The sequence below is a fragment of the Bos indicus x Bos taurus genome, chromosome 14, assembly GCF_003369695.1.
Source record: "Bos indicus x Bos taurus breed Angus x Brahman F1 hybrid chromosome 14, Bos_hybrid_MaternalHap_v2.0, whole genome shotgun sequence".
Lineage (NCBI taxonomy): Eukaryota > Metazoa > Chordata > Mammalia > Artiodactyla > Bovidae > Bos > Bos indicus x Bos taurus.
This window is the reverse complement of record NC_040089.1, coordinates 64,360,820-64,382,729: the sequence shown is the minus strand read 5'-3', so window position 1 is coordinate 64,382,729 and position 21,910 is coordinate 64,360,820. Positions and strand designations below refer to the sequence as shown.

The window sequence follows — 21,910 nt, the reverse complement described above, 5'->3', positions numbered from 1 at the left end:
GCTGTAAATACCTGCTGCTCCAGACTCTTGACTGTAACTAATGGATGAAGAACGTATAGTTCTCAGACGTAAACTCTGAGCCCTCTCCTGTCGAGCAGCATCACAGGTCTGATTGGGGTGCCAAATCTGCTTACAGTGGTAGCAAAACTCTGTTCCACAGCCTTCTCGCCCACAAGTTAATTTTGGACAGCTAGCACATCCAAACGCTATCACAGCATACCTGTTAAGAATAAGAAAAATGATTCAAAATGTAATGCAAAATAAGAGATGTTCATTAAGTAAAAAAATTATCCAATTTAAATGCTATTCTTGAAAAAGTTTTATATTTACGCATGAGCTAACAGTCATAAACTCATGAAACCTATCTTCCCATCAATATAAAAATGGGAAAAAATACACAGTTCACAAAAGACATAGAAATGGCTAAAAAATATTGCTCAAGTTTAACTTTCAACTTTTAACTAAGACACCAAACTGTATATATAGCCTATTCCTAATTTTATAAAAATTCTATTAAATTAGCATTGTTTGAACATAGAAAAGACTAAAAATACATCAAAAATCTCAACAGTAGCTTCCCTGGTATTAGGGTTTTTTCTTCTTTATATACTTATGAGGCCAATTCATACATTTTGTGCATTATCTTGTATTTACGCATAAATTCTCATATTTTTGTTTTTAAGATGCATGGCAGAAATAGTCTTTGGCACCAATTCCTTTCTCAATTCTCAATCAGGAAATGTGTATTTCTTTTTTTTGCTGCAGATAAAAGACTGAGAACAGCAGATTTGTGACTAATATCTCTTCTCTGAGTTACAATTTTTGGCACTTTAAGAATTTCTGACTTAAATAAATTCTGGGCACTCTTTAGATATTTATCCCAGAGAAGTGTAAAGTTACATTTATACAAAAGCCTATACACAAATGTTTACAGCAGCTCTGTAAACTCCAAACTGTATAGCTCCAAACTGGAAACAGCCCAGATGTCTTCAACAGATGATGGTTCAACAATCTATGATACATATATATAATGGGATAGTACTCAAAAACAAAAGTGTTGATACACTTAACAACTTGGATCAATCTCTGGGGTATTATGTTGAATCTAAAAAGTCAATCTCAAAAACTTATATACTTATGATTTCATTTATAAAACATTTTTGAAAGGACAAAATTTGAGAAATGGAAAACAGATCTGTGGTGGCCAGAAGTTAGAAATGGGGTGGGGGCAAGGAGTGGGCAAAAGCAAGGTGGATGTATTTAAAAAGAAGATCTTTCAATATGAGCGATCCTTTTGGGATGGAATTGTTCAATACTTTGACTATGGTGGTGGATACACAAACCTACAGGTGATATGATGATATATAACCAAATACATACACAAAAAGGAGTACAAGTAAAACTAAGGAAATCTAGACAAGAAGAGTGTATCAATATTGATATCCTGGTCGTGATGTTGCTTTATAGCTTTGTAAAATTATACCACTGAGGAAAACTGTTCAAAGGATATACAGAATATCTCTGTATTATTTCTTACAACTACACATAAGTACAATCAATTATCTACAGACCTTTCAATTAAAAAGTGTAGAGTTTGTGGTTCTCTTTGAAAGAAAACAAGTCATCTATGCATAAGAGGCTTTTGTAAATAGCAAACATTTTTGCCTAGAAATTTAGGGGAGTTTTCAGGGCATCTCTTGTTACTGGCAATAAAATTTAAATACTAGCTATAACAGAGATTTTTGTTGAATTTCAAGATAATCTATTAAATTATGCCAAATATTAAGAGTAAGGAAGCTTCTCTAATTTTGGACCTCTTGCCCCCTTAGAATCTCACCTTTAAACTTAAATTTTATATATTAAATTCTAATTTATTTCTGATAGGCCATTTTCTAATTACCATCATCTATCATAAACATGTTCAAACATGAATGAATTAAGGCAGTTTAAATCAGCACAGGGTAATCTAGGAAAATTTTGTTTCCCTGAGCTCTAAGATTTCCCTGAGGACTTATTCATTGCAGTCTCAATAAAAAGAAAACAATTCTTCAAAGACTCTTTATTTTCTCCCAAGTTATAACTTTAATCAGTCTTTCTAACAGTAGTAATTTTGGTGAAAAGAAAATGGTATTCTCTTCTAAATCTCTTCTCTACCCTAATTCTTCTTGAAAAAAGAAGAGAAGAGGAGGGACAGAATGGGGAGACCTGTATGTGTATGGCACAATGGTAAGACCAACTATTTTTTAAAGTCAATCACAATTTACACAAGCAGAACAAAACTTTAGACTATCAGACTCCACTTCTGCCACTTATTACTTGAATTAAGGTTACACATAAACTGCCTACAACTAAGTTTTCCCAAACATCTAATGAAGTGAAATCACTCAGTCGTGTCCGACTCTGCGATCCCATGGACTATAGCCTACCAGATTCCTCCATCCATGGGATTTTCCAGGCAAGAATACTGGAGTGGGTTGCCATTTCCTTCTCCAGGAGATCTTCCCAACCCAGGGATTGAACCCGGGTCTCCTGCATTGTAGGCAGACGTTTTAACGTCTGAGCCACCAGGGAAGTTCTTAAACATCTAGTAGGGATTCACTGAAGTTTGGCCTCCCTGGTGGCTAAATGGTAAAGAATCCGCCTGCAAATGCAGGAGACACCAGTTCGATCCTTGGGTTGGGAAGATTCCTCTAGAGAAGGATATGTCAACCCACACCAGTATTCTGGGAAATTCCCATGGACAGAGGAGCCTGGTGGGCTGTAGGCCATAGGGTCATAAAAGAGTCAGACACGACTTAGTGATTCAACAAACAGACAACAACAAAAGTCTGGCTTAGCCTCAGTATTCAGCCAAAAACAGCTTCAGCTTTGGCCTGACCTTTTAGGAGGCCAAATAAGCAAACGACTGCTTCAGTGACATTTCTAGTACCTCTGCATTTAGAGGATGAGATGGCTGGGGGGCATCACCGACTTGATGGACATAAGTTTGAGCAAGCTTCGGGAACTGGTGATGGACAGGGAAGCCTGGCATGCTGCAGTCCATGGGGTCACAGAGAGTCAGACAGGACTGAGCAACTGAACTGAATGACCACTATCATTTCTACATCAATATAAATAATGTATGTCATTTAAACATTAATATGTGAATATTCATTTTTAAATAAATGCTGAAAGCCTTTCTAAGACAACACAGTAGAAATCTAATTGCTTTAAATGATGAAATTTTACTGGACAACTTAAGTATATAAATGTACACTATGCGGCAAGAAGAAAATGTAAAATATTTAGTGATGATTGTGAAAGCCAAATTTAGATACAAACTTAAGAGCTTTCAAATTATTAAACAGGGAACAGATTTATAGGAAATATGAATGTCAAGATTGCTTTAACTAGATAAATTTAGGAAGAAAATATTCTTTCTGAGCAAACATATAAAACATATGAAGCAGTTTAGCAGAAATTGGGCTAAATCATAATTCTAACCTTTGTAGAGGCCATTCAGTATACCAGTATATCACTAAGCAGACCTTTTAAGAACTGACAATTTCTAACTAGTGATGTAGGCTATCTAGAGATAGCCTTTCAAGAAAAAGCCTTTTTTGGGAATTCTTCACATCATGATGAGGAGAATTAAAAGCAGAATGTCAATTTTGCCATTTCAAAATTTCACAAGTTCCAAAATCTAGCAAAATATCCATAAAAACATGCTATACCAAGGAAAGTGAGGACTCAAAAACATAGTTTCTTCTCAATAATCAAATTTCCAAACAGCTTTAGAAATTCCTTTAAGATGAAAATTTCTTATAGTTTTGAGTCTAGAGACTTAAGTTTGTTGAAAATGACTGCTCATAGATAGTGCTTATCTATTTAGAACATTTAAAAATATGCAGTAATTATCAGGAGAAAACTAACAGCTGACATGTTAGAGTAATAATCAGTCCTAGCATTATGATGTCAAACATTTAATATCTGATTGCTAATTTAAAAAAATTATTTCTTAGAATTTTATATTTATTCTTGTATTCCAGAAGTTCATCCCTTTATTACACTTTGACTGAGACGAGCATTGATTAAACATCTGGCCACTTGACTTTTGTGAAAACGCAGGTTTTGATGTATTTCAAAAATTAGGACATAATAACAAGAAAGAGTTACGGTATTTATATAAAACAACGTGTGTGTGGAGGGAGGGAGGGTAAGAAAGAGAGAAGAGAGAGGTGGGGGGGAGGAAAAGAAAGGAATAGTCACAGCACATCATATGTACTCAAATGTTAGAACGAAAGTACATCAAACTTGTTTCATGATACTCTGCAGTATTCTTTTAAATAGAAAAGCTAAGATATTCCTAGTGCATAGCTAAACATTTAAGTCCCATTCAATCTAAACAAATTACAAAGAAAAACGGGATTACCTCTAATAATACTAACCAAATATTTTAATGACTGTGAATTCTGATAACCATAAAAGTTAGGGTATTTTGTCTAGAAAGTTTTTCGTATGCTAATAATTAGTGTTTACTATGTAAGTGTTCCATCTTCATACATATTCAATCCTAATAGTAACTTAAGCACATTTTATCATTTTATTGTATAATATATCAAGGAATTAAATGTACCAAGCATTCACATATTTTGAAAGCAGAATGATAGGACTCCTGAAGATGATTTTCATTGTGTGGGAGCCCCGCTTTTTTTCCACTAGAAAATAACTCTCAAATTATAATGGAAGCAAATGGTAAAGTATTTGCTTTAAAGAAAATTTCCAATGCTCTAGTGCATTAGGTATTATTTGTGAAAATAACACACTCCACAGTTCATAGAAATAACTGAATAATATTAGTTAACCAACTAAAAGATCTCTAGCTTAAACAGTACCCAAACCATGGTTCAGAAGACAGTTCTATCTCCTTTTATGATTCCTTATTTAACTCAAGTCTTAACTTTCCATCTCTATTTTTCAGCTAAAGGTCTCCAGTTACTTGAAATGCTTAAACCTTTCTACTTGGCAGGGGTGGAGGGATAGGAAGAAAGTGGGGAGGAGGGATAGGAAGAAAGTGGGGAAGAGGGAAAGGAACTGAAACAGAAGAGTTTTTTCAGAAATATTTTCTATTTGTTGGATTACTAAAGGTGATGCATACTAAGAAAGAACTCAGTGGTAAGTTAGGACATATGGCACCCACTCCAGTACTCTTGCCTGGAAAATCCCATGGACGGAGGAGCCTGGTAGGCTGAAGTCCATGGGGTCGCGAAGAGTCGGACATGACTGAGCAACTTCACTTTCACTTTTCACTTTCATGCATTGGAGAAGGAAATGGCAACCCACTCCAGTGTTCTTGCCTGGAGAATCCCAGGGACGGGGGAGCCTGGTGGGCTGCCAACTATTGGACACGACTGAAGTGACTTAGCAGCAGTAGCAGCAGCAAGCAAAATTAAAGTCCTTTTTTTTTTTTTACTATAGAATTTGCTAAGATAATTTTTTCTTTATTTTTTGTTATTTTAATTTTCACAACGTGTGTTGGATTCTGTCATGCAACAATGGAAATTAGCCATAATGATACATATACACCCTCTTTCTTAAGCCTCCCTACCTTACCTCCACCCCATCCTCTAGGTCATCACAGAGCAACCGACTGGGCTTCCAGTGTTATACAGCAATTTCTCCCCAACTATCCCCTTTACACACCATAGTGTATATGTGTTGATGCTACTAACATACCAATCGTGTACATAAATAGTAAATGTTATTTTGTTAATTTATTTGACCAAGACATCTATTTCCTGGGAGTGTTTGACAATACTAGAGGTTCCATAAAAAAGCACCGAGGAAGCAGGAATACCAACTGGGGTTGTATATTCCACCTAGAGCAAATTCTTTATGAAGGGAACAAGAACAAACTATACCTAACATGAAATGTAATCCTAAGAAAGATATAATAATCTTAATAAATGTTTTAATTAAAAAATGAGGGGAAAGAAATTTTTATCCAGGAGTCCAAAGTAAGCACAAAGCCTTAATTAACAAAATCTTTAAAGAACAAAAAAATATAATGAGAAACACTGAAATCAGTTGGTCCAGTTAAGGAGAAAAGTCAGGTTTTACATTCAAATCAAAAAGCTCATGATTCCACTAGCAAGAAGTTATTATTCCGTGGAAAAGGAATGACTTAATTTATGTATTTGAGAGACAGTCTAGACAAAGCGAGGCTCATTTCCTGGTTCCTCCTTTCAGGATCTGCTTTCCTAGATAGGATGCTTTCTGTTCTGCTTTCCTGTACAAGCTGCAGGGAAGGTCTACTGTTGTCGAGAACTGCCCAGACTATTTGCAGAAGTCTGTCTAATTTCAGGGTGGAGTGTTACCAAGCCATTTAGTATGCTTATCTAAAGCTAACTTCTTTAGCTGACTAATTAGTAAGAGAAAGTTGATATGTCTCCTGTGTCTTATATATCAACTCAGTTCTTGTTTCTAAGGCACATGTATTTGTTTCCTCGGGAGAAAATCAAAGTTGGATCTGTTCTCTGTTATAAAATTTCTAAAAGGTTAGCTTACAAAAGCATTTCCAGCATGTCGAAAGTTGGGCAAGTTATGGCTAAAACCCGAAGAGGATGGGAATGAGAGTCATACAGACAGCATAAAATTCTAAAAATACATATTCTTTAGTTCCTAAGCCTATGGTGCAATGCTTTTTTATCCATCATTAACAGTTTCTTCCACCAGAGTAAGTTAGTATTTAGAGCCATTTAAATGTCAGAAAATCCATTCAAAGCTTCACAAACCTGATTACAATTGAGCACATTACTTTAAAATGGTTTATTAACTGTTCCTAAGATATACAATTTATATTAATGCATGTAGTCAGATTTGTTCATTCAATAACTCTTTTTATCGATCATAAGGTGAACCTGTGGTTATAAAGAAAAAATACTTTTATTTTTGTATTTGTCTTTCTGCTCACAAATATTAAACCACTTTTTATATTCTAGTATAATAAATGTTCCTGCATATTCAAAGCTTCCCAGTAAAGTCAGAAGCAGTCACAGGAGATGACATGGATAATGTGTGCTAATAGCAGGGTAGATTTAGCCAACTGAAACAAGTGATGACAGACACCAAAATGCCCATTTTTTGGCCATTTACCTAGACAATGTACAGTCTCCTAGGCAGAAGGTAATCGATATTTTTATCCAAGACAGATTTTATGCTTCTCCTCCTACATGTCCCTCACCACAATTCTTTTCCTCAGCCATGGCCATGGCCAGATTTTTCTCTGAGCTTGTACAGACTGGCATCTTCAAGAAGCAGTCCAGCTAACTTTACCCTGATTAAATCACCACAGAGGTTTGGCCTCCCAGATCCCTTCTCAACAGAGGTTTTCAGAAATACATACTGTCCTTTAAACAAGCTTAATCTTCTCTGGCCCTCAGAAGAGTAGAAAGAATTTTAAGTCAGAAACCCTCAGAGATCTCAAACAGAAACCAGATCAGGTTTTCTTTTCACTCTGAGCTAAGAATTATTTCTCAGTCTGTTAAATAAATCACAGGGTGAAGTAAAATTGGTGTCAGATACAGAAAATGGTCATTTTGATAAGTATGAAATGCAAGAGAAAAGACAAAATTTTACATCTAGCATTTCTGGAAAGAGTCTTTTAAGTATAATGTATTGAATACAATGAAAGGGATTAAAATACTACATGCCTAAGCATGCCTGTAGTCCTAACATATACTATGGGTTAAGCATTGCTATGAATAACTGCCAACAGCCAGATATTTATCAGTATCCCTTGTGCCAGATTTCAGCTATAAATGTAGTTTAAATAAAAAAATTTCCCTCTGTAAGTTCCAAGAGGGAAGAGATTTTCACCTTTTGTTCATTATTAAAAATGCCCAGTTCCTGGCACATAGGTACATTAAATAGTTGAATAACTATCTGATTTAAAATAAAAATAAAACTTCAGAAATGGAGATGAAGAATGATAAGTAAGAGTTATAAAAAGCTTACTGTGTGCTCGGGATTACTCTAGCAATAGTATTAAAACCCTTCTCAATTCTTAAAACAATGTGATATGAGATTCAAAATCAAGTCTGTCCACACTCATGCTAAGTACAACTATAACTTTTAACACTGCACGATCTCATGCAGTATTCCATGTTATCAAAGCATACATATAAATTTTGTCGCAAGGTGACATTTTCCACATAACACAACCAGAAAATCTACAACATAATAAAGTATACAAAATATGCTCTCAACAATCTAGTGTATCAGCATAAATCAAAAACAAATGGAAATAATCTCTGTGGCATTTTCTTTGTCTTTTGTGGGTAAGACTGACAACCACCAAAACCAAAAATTAATTTATAGCCAAATTAATCAAGGCTAATTCTTGTTCAACCTGTGTAACAAATCAAGTAGCTTTCATAATAAAACAATCTATTAAAGTGTTTCTATTAGTTTATATTAGTTTATATCTGAGTTAACATTCATGTCCTCTTCTCGAAAATACTTAAAATACTAAGCCATTTTACTTTTTACCAATGAAGTCTCAACAAGAAAATGTGCAAAATACTTAAAAGTATAAGATTATGAAAAAAATTTAAATTTATGGAGAAATGTCATACCTATCAAAGGATTTATAAAGAATAATAGAATGAATACCCTCTGCATCTACCACACAAGTTAAGAACAGTATCAATAGGGTGATCATTTAATTTGCAAACTAACTGGAACACCTGAAAAAGAAAGGTAATGCTATTAAAATGTACACCAGTACCATAATCATGAATTGGAACTACCTTGGGCAAACCAGAATCGATTGTTACCTTACTTAGCTGTGGCTTGAGAAGTTCCTTGATTATCCCTTGAAGTTCATATCCCTTCTTTTTCATCACAAGAGGTAACCATGAAACTAAATGTATTTTATCCACTTTACTGTTAATGAATATTTTTTGTTTGTTTCTTTGCTATTAAAAACATTCTTAAAGATGTCTCCTAAATAGATGTCTCCTGGCACAAAAGTTAAAGAGTTTCCCTATGGTCTTTAACTAGGAATGGATCTTCTAAGTTATAGGGTAAATGTGTGTTCAACTTTATTAATATAATAGTAGGTGAGCTAACCAATCACCCATATTTTCCTATAGTTAATTTTTTTCCTTTTATTTGTATAACTTACCTCTATAATCTGTTTTGACTTTGATTTATTATATGTTGTGACAATCTAATTTCTTCCCCTCAAATAGCTAATTTTCACAATTCTATATAGTGAATATCAATCCTTTCCTGTTGGTTTGGCATGCTTCCCCTCAAATAAGTTCTTACACAAGCAAAAATCTATGTCAGCCCTACTTACTGTGTTCTTTCAGGCTGCTAGTGTTGATTTATTATCTTCTATGATGACATGCTCCATCAACCCAGCACAAGGGAACACACCTATTTAGTGACCAGAAAGCTTACGCTCTTGGATTAATTCTCTCAGTCTCTCCTGGTCACAGGTTGTTACAGATAAGCATCCTTTTAATTTGTTACATCATTTTCTTTTCAAGTATTAAATGCTTAAAGGAACTTGTGAAGCACAACTTATCCTGGGGTTCCATGAAAGACAGTTAGAAAATCACACTTTCTCCAGATGAAATGCAATATACTTCTCCCTATTTGAACTCCTGCTATAGGGACATTTGCTATAATGACTTGGATAAGCCTTTTTTTTAACCTAAAATTTGCAACTGACTTGAAATCTACTCTACTGAATGTGCACACCTGCACAGTGAAAACTATTCTCCAGGGGTCCATAGGATCAAGAGTGATATAACCGCACCTAAACTGTTCTCTGCTTGTTCAAATTCTTTAAAGGCACTGTTCATTATCTCTATTTTCTTCCCATCTTTCTCTTGAGAATTTAACCCTTCACAGGTCCCAGAGCTTGCTTCTACCATAGACCTGGAAGTACAGCAACTTTGGCCCAGTTTAGATAGTATTTTTAATATATAATTTTGTGATTTATGTTACAGTATGAGCATCCTGCAGTATAGGAGATCATAATACAGATCTGATACTGCATAGTACCTCTGAGTCTTTCACACAGCTAATGAATTCATAAAATGTTAAATAATTAGATAATATTTTTAATGCTTTATGTTACCCAGAAATCCTTGGTGGATAAGTCAAGTGCTAGTGAGACCTGGGAAAACTGGTTGGAATTTGCACAGGCTATAAACATATTATTACTTTCTTATTTAAAATTACAGGATTCATAGACTAGATGCAACATGAAATTTGCTGATCAGTAAGCTTTATAATGAATTTTATTAGTCAGAGTCCTCAAACTGTCACTTGATAAAGTGATTTGATAAATCACATTCCAGTCTTGTCTCTGATGATACCCAAATAATCTTGGAAGTTCTGGGTTTTCCCAAACTCCTAACTATAATCTCTGGCTTACTAACGGAATGCTAAATCTCACCTAGTCTTCACGGCTTTCATTATTCTTGCAAAGCCTATGACTATTTCTTCCTAGTCCTGACAGCCATACTTGGTAAATGCTATTAACAGGGGCTGCTGTTAACGTAATAACCAAAGATACAAGCAAAATTATTTTAAATATTGGGAAAATATTTGTAGTTCACAAACTTGAGGCAAATGAAATATTATATAACCTCCAGATCTTGAGACTAATAAGTACTTACATATTCCTACAGGAAGACATCATACTGCGGCACACATTAAGAGGCCTTTCGAAAGGGTCAGTTAAATTTATACGAATAACTCCCCCACCAAAAGCAAACCAACAAAATGTCTGACCATTTATTATACCAAAGTAAAAATTCTCCAAGTGGATGGGGAAAATCAATATGACTAGATCCTGTGCCCTACCATCTTATCCTTTTCTTCTGAAAATAGCCTATGTGAATATATGATGGAAAGACGATATAAAAATGAACATCTAACACTGTACCTGACACACAGTATATACTCAGTCTATTTTTGCCTACTGAGTGAATTAACTACTTGGCATGTTAAGACTTTTCTTTTAAGTAACAGAAAACTCATATTTTATACACAGAGGAAAAAATTAACTCAAGAAAAATCAAACAAAACCTTCTTACCCACAGTCTGGAGCTGGACACCACCTACAATCAGGATCTGCAACAAGCCACCGTCTAAGCATAAATTCTTCATATTTTTCCATCAAGACATCATCACTTAGTATCAAGCGGATATCATGGGGATTAAACCGTTCAGTACATTCTGGGCAACTGATATTAACTCTACTTTCAGAAATTTCTATCCTTAGATATTGTCGTAAGCAATCCACACAAGATCTATGATGACAAGTCATTATCTCAGGAAATCTGTCTTTAGAATGCCGCAAAAGGCACAAGGGGCACTCTATAAAGTCTCCAACTTGTTTGCTGATGGAAGTTAGCCCATTGTCAGAGGAGGTATTTGTAGAGAAAATGGAGTTCTTATCAGTACACATTTCAGAATGTATACTCTCAATACTTGCAATTCCATCCACCCCGCCATTCAGCTCCCTTGATTTACGTTTGTTATCCTTTTTCCTCCGAAACAGAGAGCCTATTGAAATTCTTCTTTTTTTGGGTGCCTTTTTGACTGAAGGCAAGCTCACAGATGAAGCAGAAGACTGAAGATCTCGATCTGAACCCATCTGCCGATGTAAACTCATGTCTAAAATGCTCATTAGAATTGAGTCAGGGTCTGTGTTTACACACAGCCCTTCATTATATTTAAAGATAAAATCTATTTCTTGTTCTTGCATTCAGATTAAGTCATGATGTTAGAAAATCCTACTTGGTTCCTTCAGAGAATTCTTGAAAGAGTTCAATTTATAGAAGACTTATCACGGATGTTCTGAAAAACAGAAGAAAACAAAACAGCAAGATTATTTAATTGTATTCACCATGTGCATGTCTTTTTAATAAACTTACAAACTCTCTATGAAATGTCAAACAAGTATGTACTTTAATCAACGGTTTTTGGTTTTGATTTTTTTAAATAAGGCCAGTTTATGGTAGTGCTAGTGGTAAAGAATCTGCCTGCCAATGCAGGAGAGATAATGATATGCGTGTTCAAACCCTAGGTCGGGAAGATCCCCTGGAGAGAGCATGGCAACCCACGCCAGTATTTTTGCCTAGAGAATCCTATGGACAGAGGAGCCTGGCGGGCCACAGGCCATAGGGTCGCAAAGAGTCAGACTTAGCACATAGCACGTTAGCAGTGATCAGTCTACAAGAGATATAAAACCAATGCTGATATAACAAAGATATTATTTAATCTTAAGAATCTAATTTGAGTTGACCTTATTATTAAAATCTTGTATAAAACTTCTGATTTTAACATACTCAAACCTCAATGATTCCCACTGCCTTTAGGAGTTTTTTAAAAACTGACTATAAAATGTACATGCAAATATGAAGGGCTAAGAAGAGCTTATACAACTTTGAAGAACAGTGTGTATGTGGAGAGGGAGCAGATTCTCTTACACTGGCAGAAATAATGACTCATTATAAAGTTACAGTGATGAAGAAGACAGTGTGGTACAACACAAAGACGGGTATAAAGACCGATGGGGAACAAAACACAGGCCAGGAAAAAAGTCCCACTGATACCCACGAATCCCTGACTTGCTGTCAAAGGTGACCCTGCTGAGCATTGAGAATGGCCTTGTCAAAAACAAAACAAAAACAACATAGTACTGTTTTACTGGTTACCATCTGAGGAAAGGAACTTAACCTATAGGTAACCCTCTGCATAAAAATCAATTCAGATGGTTAATAGATCTAAATGTGAGAAGTAAAATCATAACACTTCTAGCAGTCGGTAGAAGAGACTATTTCAATGAAAAGATTTCTTAAATGAAACATACTAAAGTACCTGCCATAAAAGACTGTTAACTGCACTACAATAAAATCACAAGATAGTATTAAGGGAGTGGGAGAAGACATTTGCCACATAAAACTAATAAAGGGCCAGTAACCGGAATATATAAAGAATACAGAAATCAAGACAAAGCAGAAAAATAGAAAACGCACTTGAGAGACGCTCACAGGCTCTTCACAAAAGAATGTGAGAAAGTGTTCAACCTCACTTGTTGTAGACATCAAAGCCATAATGAAAGACACTGCACACCTGGCAGGATGGCTAAAATTTCAAAAGACATTTCCAAATGTTAGCAAAGATGTGGACTGCTGATAGGAGTGTAAAACGGCATAACTACTTTGGAAAACTGTTCAACAGTATCTACCAAATTTGGACATACGGAAATTCTATTACTACAATATGTAACAGTATCTATTACATACTGATACTCCTAGATATGAATGCACAAGAGAAATGAATGCATACATGCATCAAAACACTCACATAACACTATTTATGGCAACACTAGTTATAACAAGCCCAAACACTGGACACAACCCATATTTCTATCAACAGTAGAATGGATAAACTGTGGTATATTCATTCCACTCTAGTATACCAGAAAGCAATGAAAATGAACAAAATACTGCTACTCATAAAACAAATATCAATCTCTCATAAAAGGATGTGCGTGTATGTGCTGTGCTTAGTTGCTCAGTTCTGCCAACCCTTTGCAACCCCATGGGCCGTAGCCCACCACGCTCCTCGGTCCATGGGGACTCTCCAGGCAAGAATACCGGAGTGGGTTACCATGCCCTCCTCCAGGGGATCTTCCTGAACCAGGAATCAAACCGGGGCCTCCTGCATTGCAGGCAGATTCTTTACCAGCTGAGCTACCAAGGAAGCCTGTGTGTTGTATAATTCCATTTAAATAAAGTTCAAAAACAGGTAGAGTTAATCTCTAATACATGTCAGAAGTCAGAACTACAGCTACCTTTTGAGAAATGGCACATGTACAGTGGTTACAAAGGTATATTCACTTTGTGATAAATCACTGACCTACACTCATGGTTAATGCGTTTTTCTGGGTGATCTTTATATCAGAATTAAAGGTAAGAAAACCATTTCACTCAGGCAAACTTTATTCATGTCCAACAGTTTATACCTTCCCATCATCTGCTGCATATTTCCTTAATTCTGAGGGAAATACAGTGTAATGGTAGACTCAACTAAAATTTTCTGCGTATTTTCTTCTCTACAGTTATTAATTTCTCTTGCATCTCAAAATGCTTTCTGTACTCCAGGGTTCAATATACGTATCAAAGAACAGACTATCTTGGGGATCCTAAGAATTTATCACTTAAAACATTAAAACCAGTGGTCACCTGGAGAATTTTTCAAACACACTTTTATAAATTTGATACCCACATAATTTATTATCCACGTCAGAACCTAGTAAGAGTGAATGAAGGTGCTATTAAGACTCTTACTCCTTGGAAGGAAAGTTATGACCAACCTAGATAGCATATTCAAAAGCAGAGACATTACTTTGCCAACAAAGGTTCGTCTAGTCAAGGCTATGGTTTTTCCTGTGGTCATGTATGGATGTGAGAGTTGGACTGTGAAGAAGGCTGAGCACCGAAGAATTGATGCTTTTGAACTGTGGTGTTGGAGAAGACTCTTGAGAGTCCCTTGGATTGCAAGGAGATCCAACCAGTCCATTCTGAAGGAGATCAGCCCTGGGATTTCTTTGGAAGGAATGATGCTAAAGCTGAAACTCCAGTACTTTGGCCACCTCATGAGAAGAGATGACTCATTGGAAAAGACTCTGATGCTGGGAGGGATTGGGGGCAAGAGAAGGGGACGACAGAGGATGAGATGGCTGGATGGCATCACTGACTCGATGGACGTGAGTCTGAGTGAACTCTGGGAGTTGGTGATGGACAGGGAGGCCTGGCGTGCTGCAATTCATGGGGTCGCAAAGAGTCGGACACGACTGAGCGAGTGATCTGATCTGATCTGATTAATATTTAAAATAGGATGTGTGTGTGTTAAGCTGTGTCCATCTCTTTGGGACCTCACGGACTGTAGCTCGCCAGGCTCTTCTGTCCATGGAATTCTCCAGACAAGAATAGTGGAGTGGGTGGCCATTCCCTTCTCCAGGGGATCTTCCTGATCAAACCCAGGTCTCCTGCATCATGCACAGGTTCTTTACCATCTGAGCCACCAGGGAAGCTCTTAAAATAGAATAATGGGGACAAACTAGAACATATGGTGATCCCACTTAGGAAGCCTTTCCAAAACAGTGTGCAAATAAACAAATATGCCTTAAAGGAAAATAAAAAAACTTGAATACTAAAAAATTTAATATTTTTATATGGTAAAAAGTATAATAAAATAGGAAGACACGATAAATTAGTAATATATAACAATATTTTACATATAACAATGAACAACTTTCATGAGTATAGAAACAGCTTTTACACATTAGTAAGAAAAAGATGCACAACTCGGTGGTAAAATGAGCAAGGATATAGGAGGAAGAGTTTGGAGAAAAAAATACAAAAATCAGGAAGACAGGAAACAGTGTTCAACACACTGGAAATGAAAATTCAAACAGCAGACACCATCTCTGTACACAACAGGCTAACAAAGGTCGAAAGGGTGGGTGAGTGTGTACTGAAAGAAGCACCTCACAAACTGTTCAGAGGAGAGCAGGCAGCACAACTCTGGGGAACCAATTTAGCTGACTCATTGGAAAAGACCCTGATGCTGGGAAAGATTAAGGGCAGGAGGAAAAGGGGACGACAGAGGATGAGATGGCTGGATGGCATCACCAACTCGATGGACATGAGTTTGGGTGAACTCCGGGAGTTGGTGATGGACAGGGAGGCCTGGCGTGCTGCAGCTAATGCGGTCGCAAAGAGTCGGACACGATTGAGCGACTGAACTGAACTGAACTCGAAATGGAACTGTTCTCTGACCAGCAATCCTACGTGTAAAATCTATCCTTCAGAAATTATAAGGACACAAGTGTGCAAAGAAAGTGTACAAGGAAACTCACTGCAGCCAGGTGACAGAAGGAAATAAAACAAGGCAAACAAACCCCATACAAAACTTGGAAATAAGTGTCCAACAGGGAACTGGTAAAAATAAAAGAATCAACCACAATTTACAGGTAATAATAAGGAATAGATCTCTCTATATAACACTGAATGAGCAATAATAACTGCAAAACAGTAGTATGTATAATATGAAACTATTTGTGGAAAAAAAAAATGCACCCACAGAGGTTTACAGGTACCTACAGAATTTGTGGAAAAATATTAAACCATTAATAGCAGCTACGTTGGGAAGAATAATCTTTAGTATTCACTTTCTGCCTTCTGTGTAAATTACAATTGTATCATGAGCATCTACTACTTACAGGTTAAAAAAAAAACAACCCTAATTTAACCCCACAAACAACAACAAAAAAACATATTCCACTCTAGAATTAACCAATCAAATTGAGAATGTGGTCCAGAACTTGCATATTTTACAAATGTTCTCAGTAATTTAGTTGTACACACTGATCAAGAACCATTAACACTAAAAAGTCTGCTAAACTCCTGCACTTAAAAACAGAATTCTGTATGCTTGGTCTCCAAAACAAGGCTCCTTGTTTTTCATTACTTTAGGTACTAAAAATAAAAGTTCCATTAAAAAAATAGACAAGAAAAACTTCATGAAGGAACACTTCCAAACCCATTCTACGAGGCCACCATCACCCTGATACCAAAACCAGACAAAGACATCACAAAAAAAAGAAAAGTACAGGCCAGTATCACTGATGAACATAGATACAAAAATCCTCAACAAAATTCTTGCCAATAGAACCCAACAACACATTAAAAGGATCATACACCATGACCAAGTGAGGTTTATTCCAGGGATGCAAGGATTCTTCAACATATACAAATCAATCAATGTGATGTAACATATTAACAAATTGAAAGATAAAAATACGATAATCTCAATAGATGCAGAAATGTTCGACAAAGTTCAGCACCCATTTCTGATAAAAACTCTTCAAAAAACGGTCACAGAAGGAACCTACCTCAACATAATAAATAAAGACCATATATGACAAACACATAGCAAACATTTTCAACAATGAAAAACTTAAAACATTTCCTCTAAGATCTAGAACAAGACAAATACCAGATTAATAGTTGCAGGATTAGCTTTTTAAAAATAATATAGTCAGAGTTATTGATAGCTAACTTATTTATCAATAACTTTCAGTAAGTTATTGACAAACTCAACATTCTAAAAACTAAGATCATGGCATCTTGTCCCATCACTTCATGGCAAATAGATGGGGAAACAATGGAAACAGTGACAGATTTTATTTACTTGGGCTCCAAAATCACTGCAGACGGTGACTGCAGCCATGAAATTAAAAGATGCTTGCTCCTTGAATGAAAAGTTATGACAAACCTAGACAGCATATAAAAACCAGAGACATTATTTTACCGACAAAGGTCTGTATAGTTAAAGCTATAGTTTTTGCAGCAGTCATGTATGGATGTGAGAGTCAGATGATAAAGAAAACTGAGCGCCAAAGAATTGATGCTTTTGAATTATGGTACTGAGGAAGACCCTGGAAAGTCCCTTGGACAGTAAGATCAAACAAGTCAATCCTAAAGGAAATTGACCCTGAATATTCATTGGAAGGACTGATGCTGAAGCTGAAGCTCCAATACTTTGGCCACCTGATGCGAAGAGCCAACTCGCTGCAAAAGATCCTAATGCAGGGAAAGATTGAAGGCAAAAGGAGAAGGGGGCAACAGAGGATGAGATGGTTAGATAGCATCACTGACTCAATGAACATGCATTTGCGCAAACTCCAGCAAACAGTGGAGTACAAGGGAGCTAGGCGTGCTGCAGTCCATAGAGTCGGACACGACTTGGCAACTGAACACCAATAAGAAATAGGAATGGTCCACAACTGGTATTTCTACCACGTATGCCAAAGCCTTGTGGACCAAAGATGTAGTGTAAGTGCTGATAACTAGGTACTGACACATCAAAAATAATCTAATTTGGCGTAATGCTGTTTTTTATACTTCATAAAAATTATGGAAGTTAAACATTTCAGGTGAAGTATCTAATCAATAATTACAATATTGTTTTAAGTGAAAATGTGTTGCAGATTTTAAATGCTCAACTTATAAACACAGGATAGATAATGAGCAATTAGAAAGTTAAATCCATACAAAGAGCAGCCTATGTTTGAAAAGCTGTATATATTATTCAGGATCCTGGCCAAAACTCGAAGCATTTTCAAAGAGGTAAGTGAAGTGCTCATTTGCAAAGGTGTGGGTAGGGTTAAAGGAACCAACAGTGATGGCAAAGTACTCAGAAAGCCACTGCCACCCTTTGGAAAAAAGGGGCAGGGAGGGAGCTGTCCAATGGCAGTTGGAAGAATAAACATACAGCGTCTCTCTTCTGGAGATCTCTAATATCCACCAATGCCTCACACTGGCTAAACCCAACGAGAAACCAACCAAGGAAGCCAAGGGAGGCCGTCCTTAGAGTAAGTCAGCTTTCTATGGGGCACAGAGCAAGCAAGGGGAGGATGAGGAGTGGGTCTGGAGCAGCAAATAAAAATATTCAGTCTGGATGTATAAAGAAGAGAATTTGGGAGTCAAGACCTTGTCAGACACTGCTAGTTATAAAAATCTTAGATAATGTCCATTCCTGAGTCTGTGAGCTCCACTAAAAAATCTGTGATCTCCACTTATTTCAAATAGATGTTATGACAAGAAAGTGAAACTGTAACAGGCTAAAATTTGGCCTATCCTAAATGTTAGCTGAAATGAAATATAAGACAAGTTTTATGTTTCTAGTAGTACCTAATACAACTTGTAACTTATAGTAGGTGCCTAAGACACACTGGATAAATCAATCATGATGCACGACACACATACGTGGAAGTAAGGGAACTGAGGATTTGTTCATATCTTTGCTTTTGGCTTGTTACTGCTGTAAGGTTCTTTTTAAGTGATACAACCTTACTACATTCAGCTTTTTAAACTGTAAAAAACCACAAGTGCTACAGGATAGATAAGATCATGTTAAATATCTTGACATTATACAACTTCAAGAACTACAGATTTAAAACATTCAACCAATAAACATCTCCCAACCACCAACGTTTTAGGAGCATCTACTAAGCACCCACATGCCTAAATGATTTAAGACTGATGAAACATTATTTTGCAGAAAGTAGGCTGGGCAAAAAAAAAAAAAGGACAATAAAGAAATTATTTCCCAAGAGAAAATCCCACTCAACTCTGGAATATCTGTTTTTGCCTATTATTCAGCCAAAATTGGGTTTCTTCTATTACTTCTCACAAAAGTAAAAAAACAGAGAAAACCCAATAATTTTGTATTGATAAACACTAAAAGTATCCAGTTTCTGATTCTAATTTCTTTTACTGATGTCTGACACCCAGTTCAGCACCGCTGCTGCTGCTGCTGCTGCTGCTCAGTCGCTTCAGTCGTGTCCGACTCTGTGCAACCCCATAGACGGCAGCCCACCAGGCTCCCCCGTCCCTGGGATTCTCCAGGCAAGAGTACTGGAGTGGGGTGCCATCGCCTTCTCCATCAGCACCTCTAGAACATGGTAATAAAAACAGCATGCCAGAACACTAGCACTGTTGAAGAAAATAGAAAGAGGACTAAGTATAAAGTAGTTTTTGTTTGTTTGAAGTGAGAAGGGAACAGGTACAGAGATTCCCAGCACAGTTTCTATTGATCATTAATTCTGGTCACTACTGAAGCCCAAGCTATTTCATATTTAAGTGAGAGTCAAGAAAGGAGATAAAGAAGTAAGACCTTCTATTTTAGATTCTATTAAAAAACTATTTTATGTTACAAAAGCATAACAGGCCATTAAACTTCTTCAGCAATATATACTCATGTTGAGAGGTTGAGAGAAGATGATGAATAAAAGAAAAAAATTTAATGAATATTTATCTGATATTAAACATGGTTCTCACACGTTTATAAGTCACATTTCACTTTCTGTGAACTAACCACATGTTCATATTCTGCTGCTGGTATGAGGTTTTTTTATATAAAGGAACTCTACTATTATGTGTTAAATATATTAAAAAATTAAAAAAAAAACACCTGCATGGCAATTTTCCAATGTAGAAATGAAACTTTCGTGTGTGTGTGTGTGTGTGTTCAAATTCACATATTTTTCTCTTTATGACTTTTGGATTCTATATTCTTGGAACAATCCTGCTCACTCCAAGATTACATTTTTAAAATGCATTTATATTTCTTTCTGGTACTTTTCTATATTTTGTTTACTGCTTACATCATGTATCCATTTCAATTTATTTTCATGTTACAACTAAGTAGAGATCAAAGTCTGATTTTTTTCTAAATGGCTAGCCAGTTTTCTCAACACCAGTTACTGAATAATTATCTCCTTTCTACCTACCTCTGACCTAATTTGATAAGCTAGTTCTTAGTGTATAAATTTCTTGCTATCTAAGTGGTAGGGACTTCCAAAATACACTCTTGAAGTAAACAACCAAACTGTTTTGTTCCAATTTTTGCTGCCATCTAGGTGGTAGGGACTTCCAAAATACTTGCTGCTATCTACGTGGTAGCGACTCCAAAATACGCTCTTGAAATAAACAACCAAACTGTTTTGTTCCAATTTTTGCTCCCACCAATTGGAAAGGTGCTTATTTCCCTGGATTCTAATCAACATTCTATATTATTTCAATAGCTTTTTCTAAGTCGTGGGGAAAAAAAGTAAGCTACTTTCATTTCTATTTCTTTGGTTACTAAACAAATCGAACATTTGTTCACACTTATAGCCCTCTTTATTTTTTCAATGAATTATCTGTTCATATGCTTTTGACCATTTTTTACACTGGAATATTAATGGTCCTCTTCAATTTTAAAACTTTCATATTTATTTCCTCTTAATATTTGCCCTTTAATTCTGTGATTTTTAAAGTAAAAGGCTTTAAAATGTTTATTTAATCACATCTACCAGTTCTTCTGTAAATTCTTTCATTACTTTATATGCTTACAAAACATTTTCTGGGGATAAAATCTATTTATTGACACATTTACCATTTGTGGTACTTTTTATTCCTTCTTGTGGATCCAAGTTTCATCTGGTGTCTTGATATTATTTCCCTCCAGCCTGAAGAACTTCCTTAAACATTTCGTCATGTTGCAGATTTCCTATCAATGAATTCTCTCAAGTTGTTTATTTGAAAAATGTCCTATTTTACCTTCATTTTCATGAGTATTCTTTTCTGAATATAGAATTTCAGGTTGATAACTTTCTCCTTTCAGAACCTAAAATTGGTCATTCCATTTTCTTCTGATCACCAATCATTTCTGATTAAGTCACCATTCACTGATATTTTAATTCCTCTGTAGTAATGTGTGTGTTTTCTCTTTTGGCTGTATTAACATTTTCTTTCCATCTCTGATGTTCAGCAAGTTTGATCAAAATACACCTAGATGTTATTTTCTCTGTATTTATCATAGTTGGGGTTCATTGAACTTTTTCAATTTCAAGTTGATTTAATTTTTTGGCAATTATTTCTTTACATATTTTTTTTACTCTACTGTCTGTCTCTCTCTCTTCCTGCCAAGGCTCTGTTCATTTTTTGTGCTTTTAATCCATTCTTTGGATTTGCAAATTTTTATTGATCCACCTTCGAGTTCATCAACTTTTTTCTCTGCCTTCTCCAGTCTGTTGCTAAACCCATTCAGTAAAATTTTTACTTCAATTGTATTTTTCAGTTCTAGATTGTCCATTCTTCTATAGTTTCTATTTCTCTGTTGAAATTGCCCACCTATATTCAGTCATCATGATCATGCATCTCCCTTTAGGTCACTGAATATATTACAGTTGCTTTCAAGTCTGTTAATTCTGCTAATTTTAGGGCCCACTATCATTCTGGGGTCAATGGTCGTGACGTTACATCCCATTTTCCCAATTCTTCACATG

At 35.9% G+C, this 21,910-nt stretch overlaps 1 protein-coding gene across 2 annotated transcripts in view; it reads right to left on the bottom strand.

Moving 5' to 3' along the window:
- Positions 1-21,910, bottom strand: part of RNF19A (ring finger protein 19A, RBR E3 ubiquitin protein ligase) — a 55,495-nt gene that overhangs the window by 16,104 nt on the left and 17,481 nt on the right. For both annotated transcript variants that reach the window (XM_027561433.1, XM_027561434.1), the window contains exons 2-3: positions 11,097-11,862; positions 12-220 (exon numbers count right to left, since the gene is read on the bottom strand). In XM_027561433.1, the coding sequence (XP_027417234.1) occupies positions 12-220; positions 11,097-11,770 (883 nt within the window). In that variant the 5' untranslated portion in view covers positions 11,771-11,862. The remainder of the gene's footprint in view (positions 1-11; positions 221-11,096; positions 11,863-21,910) is intronic.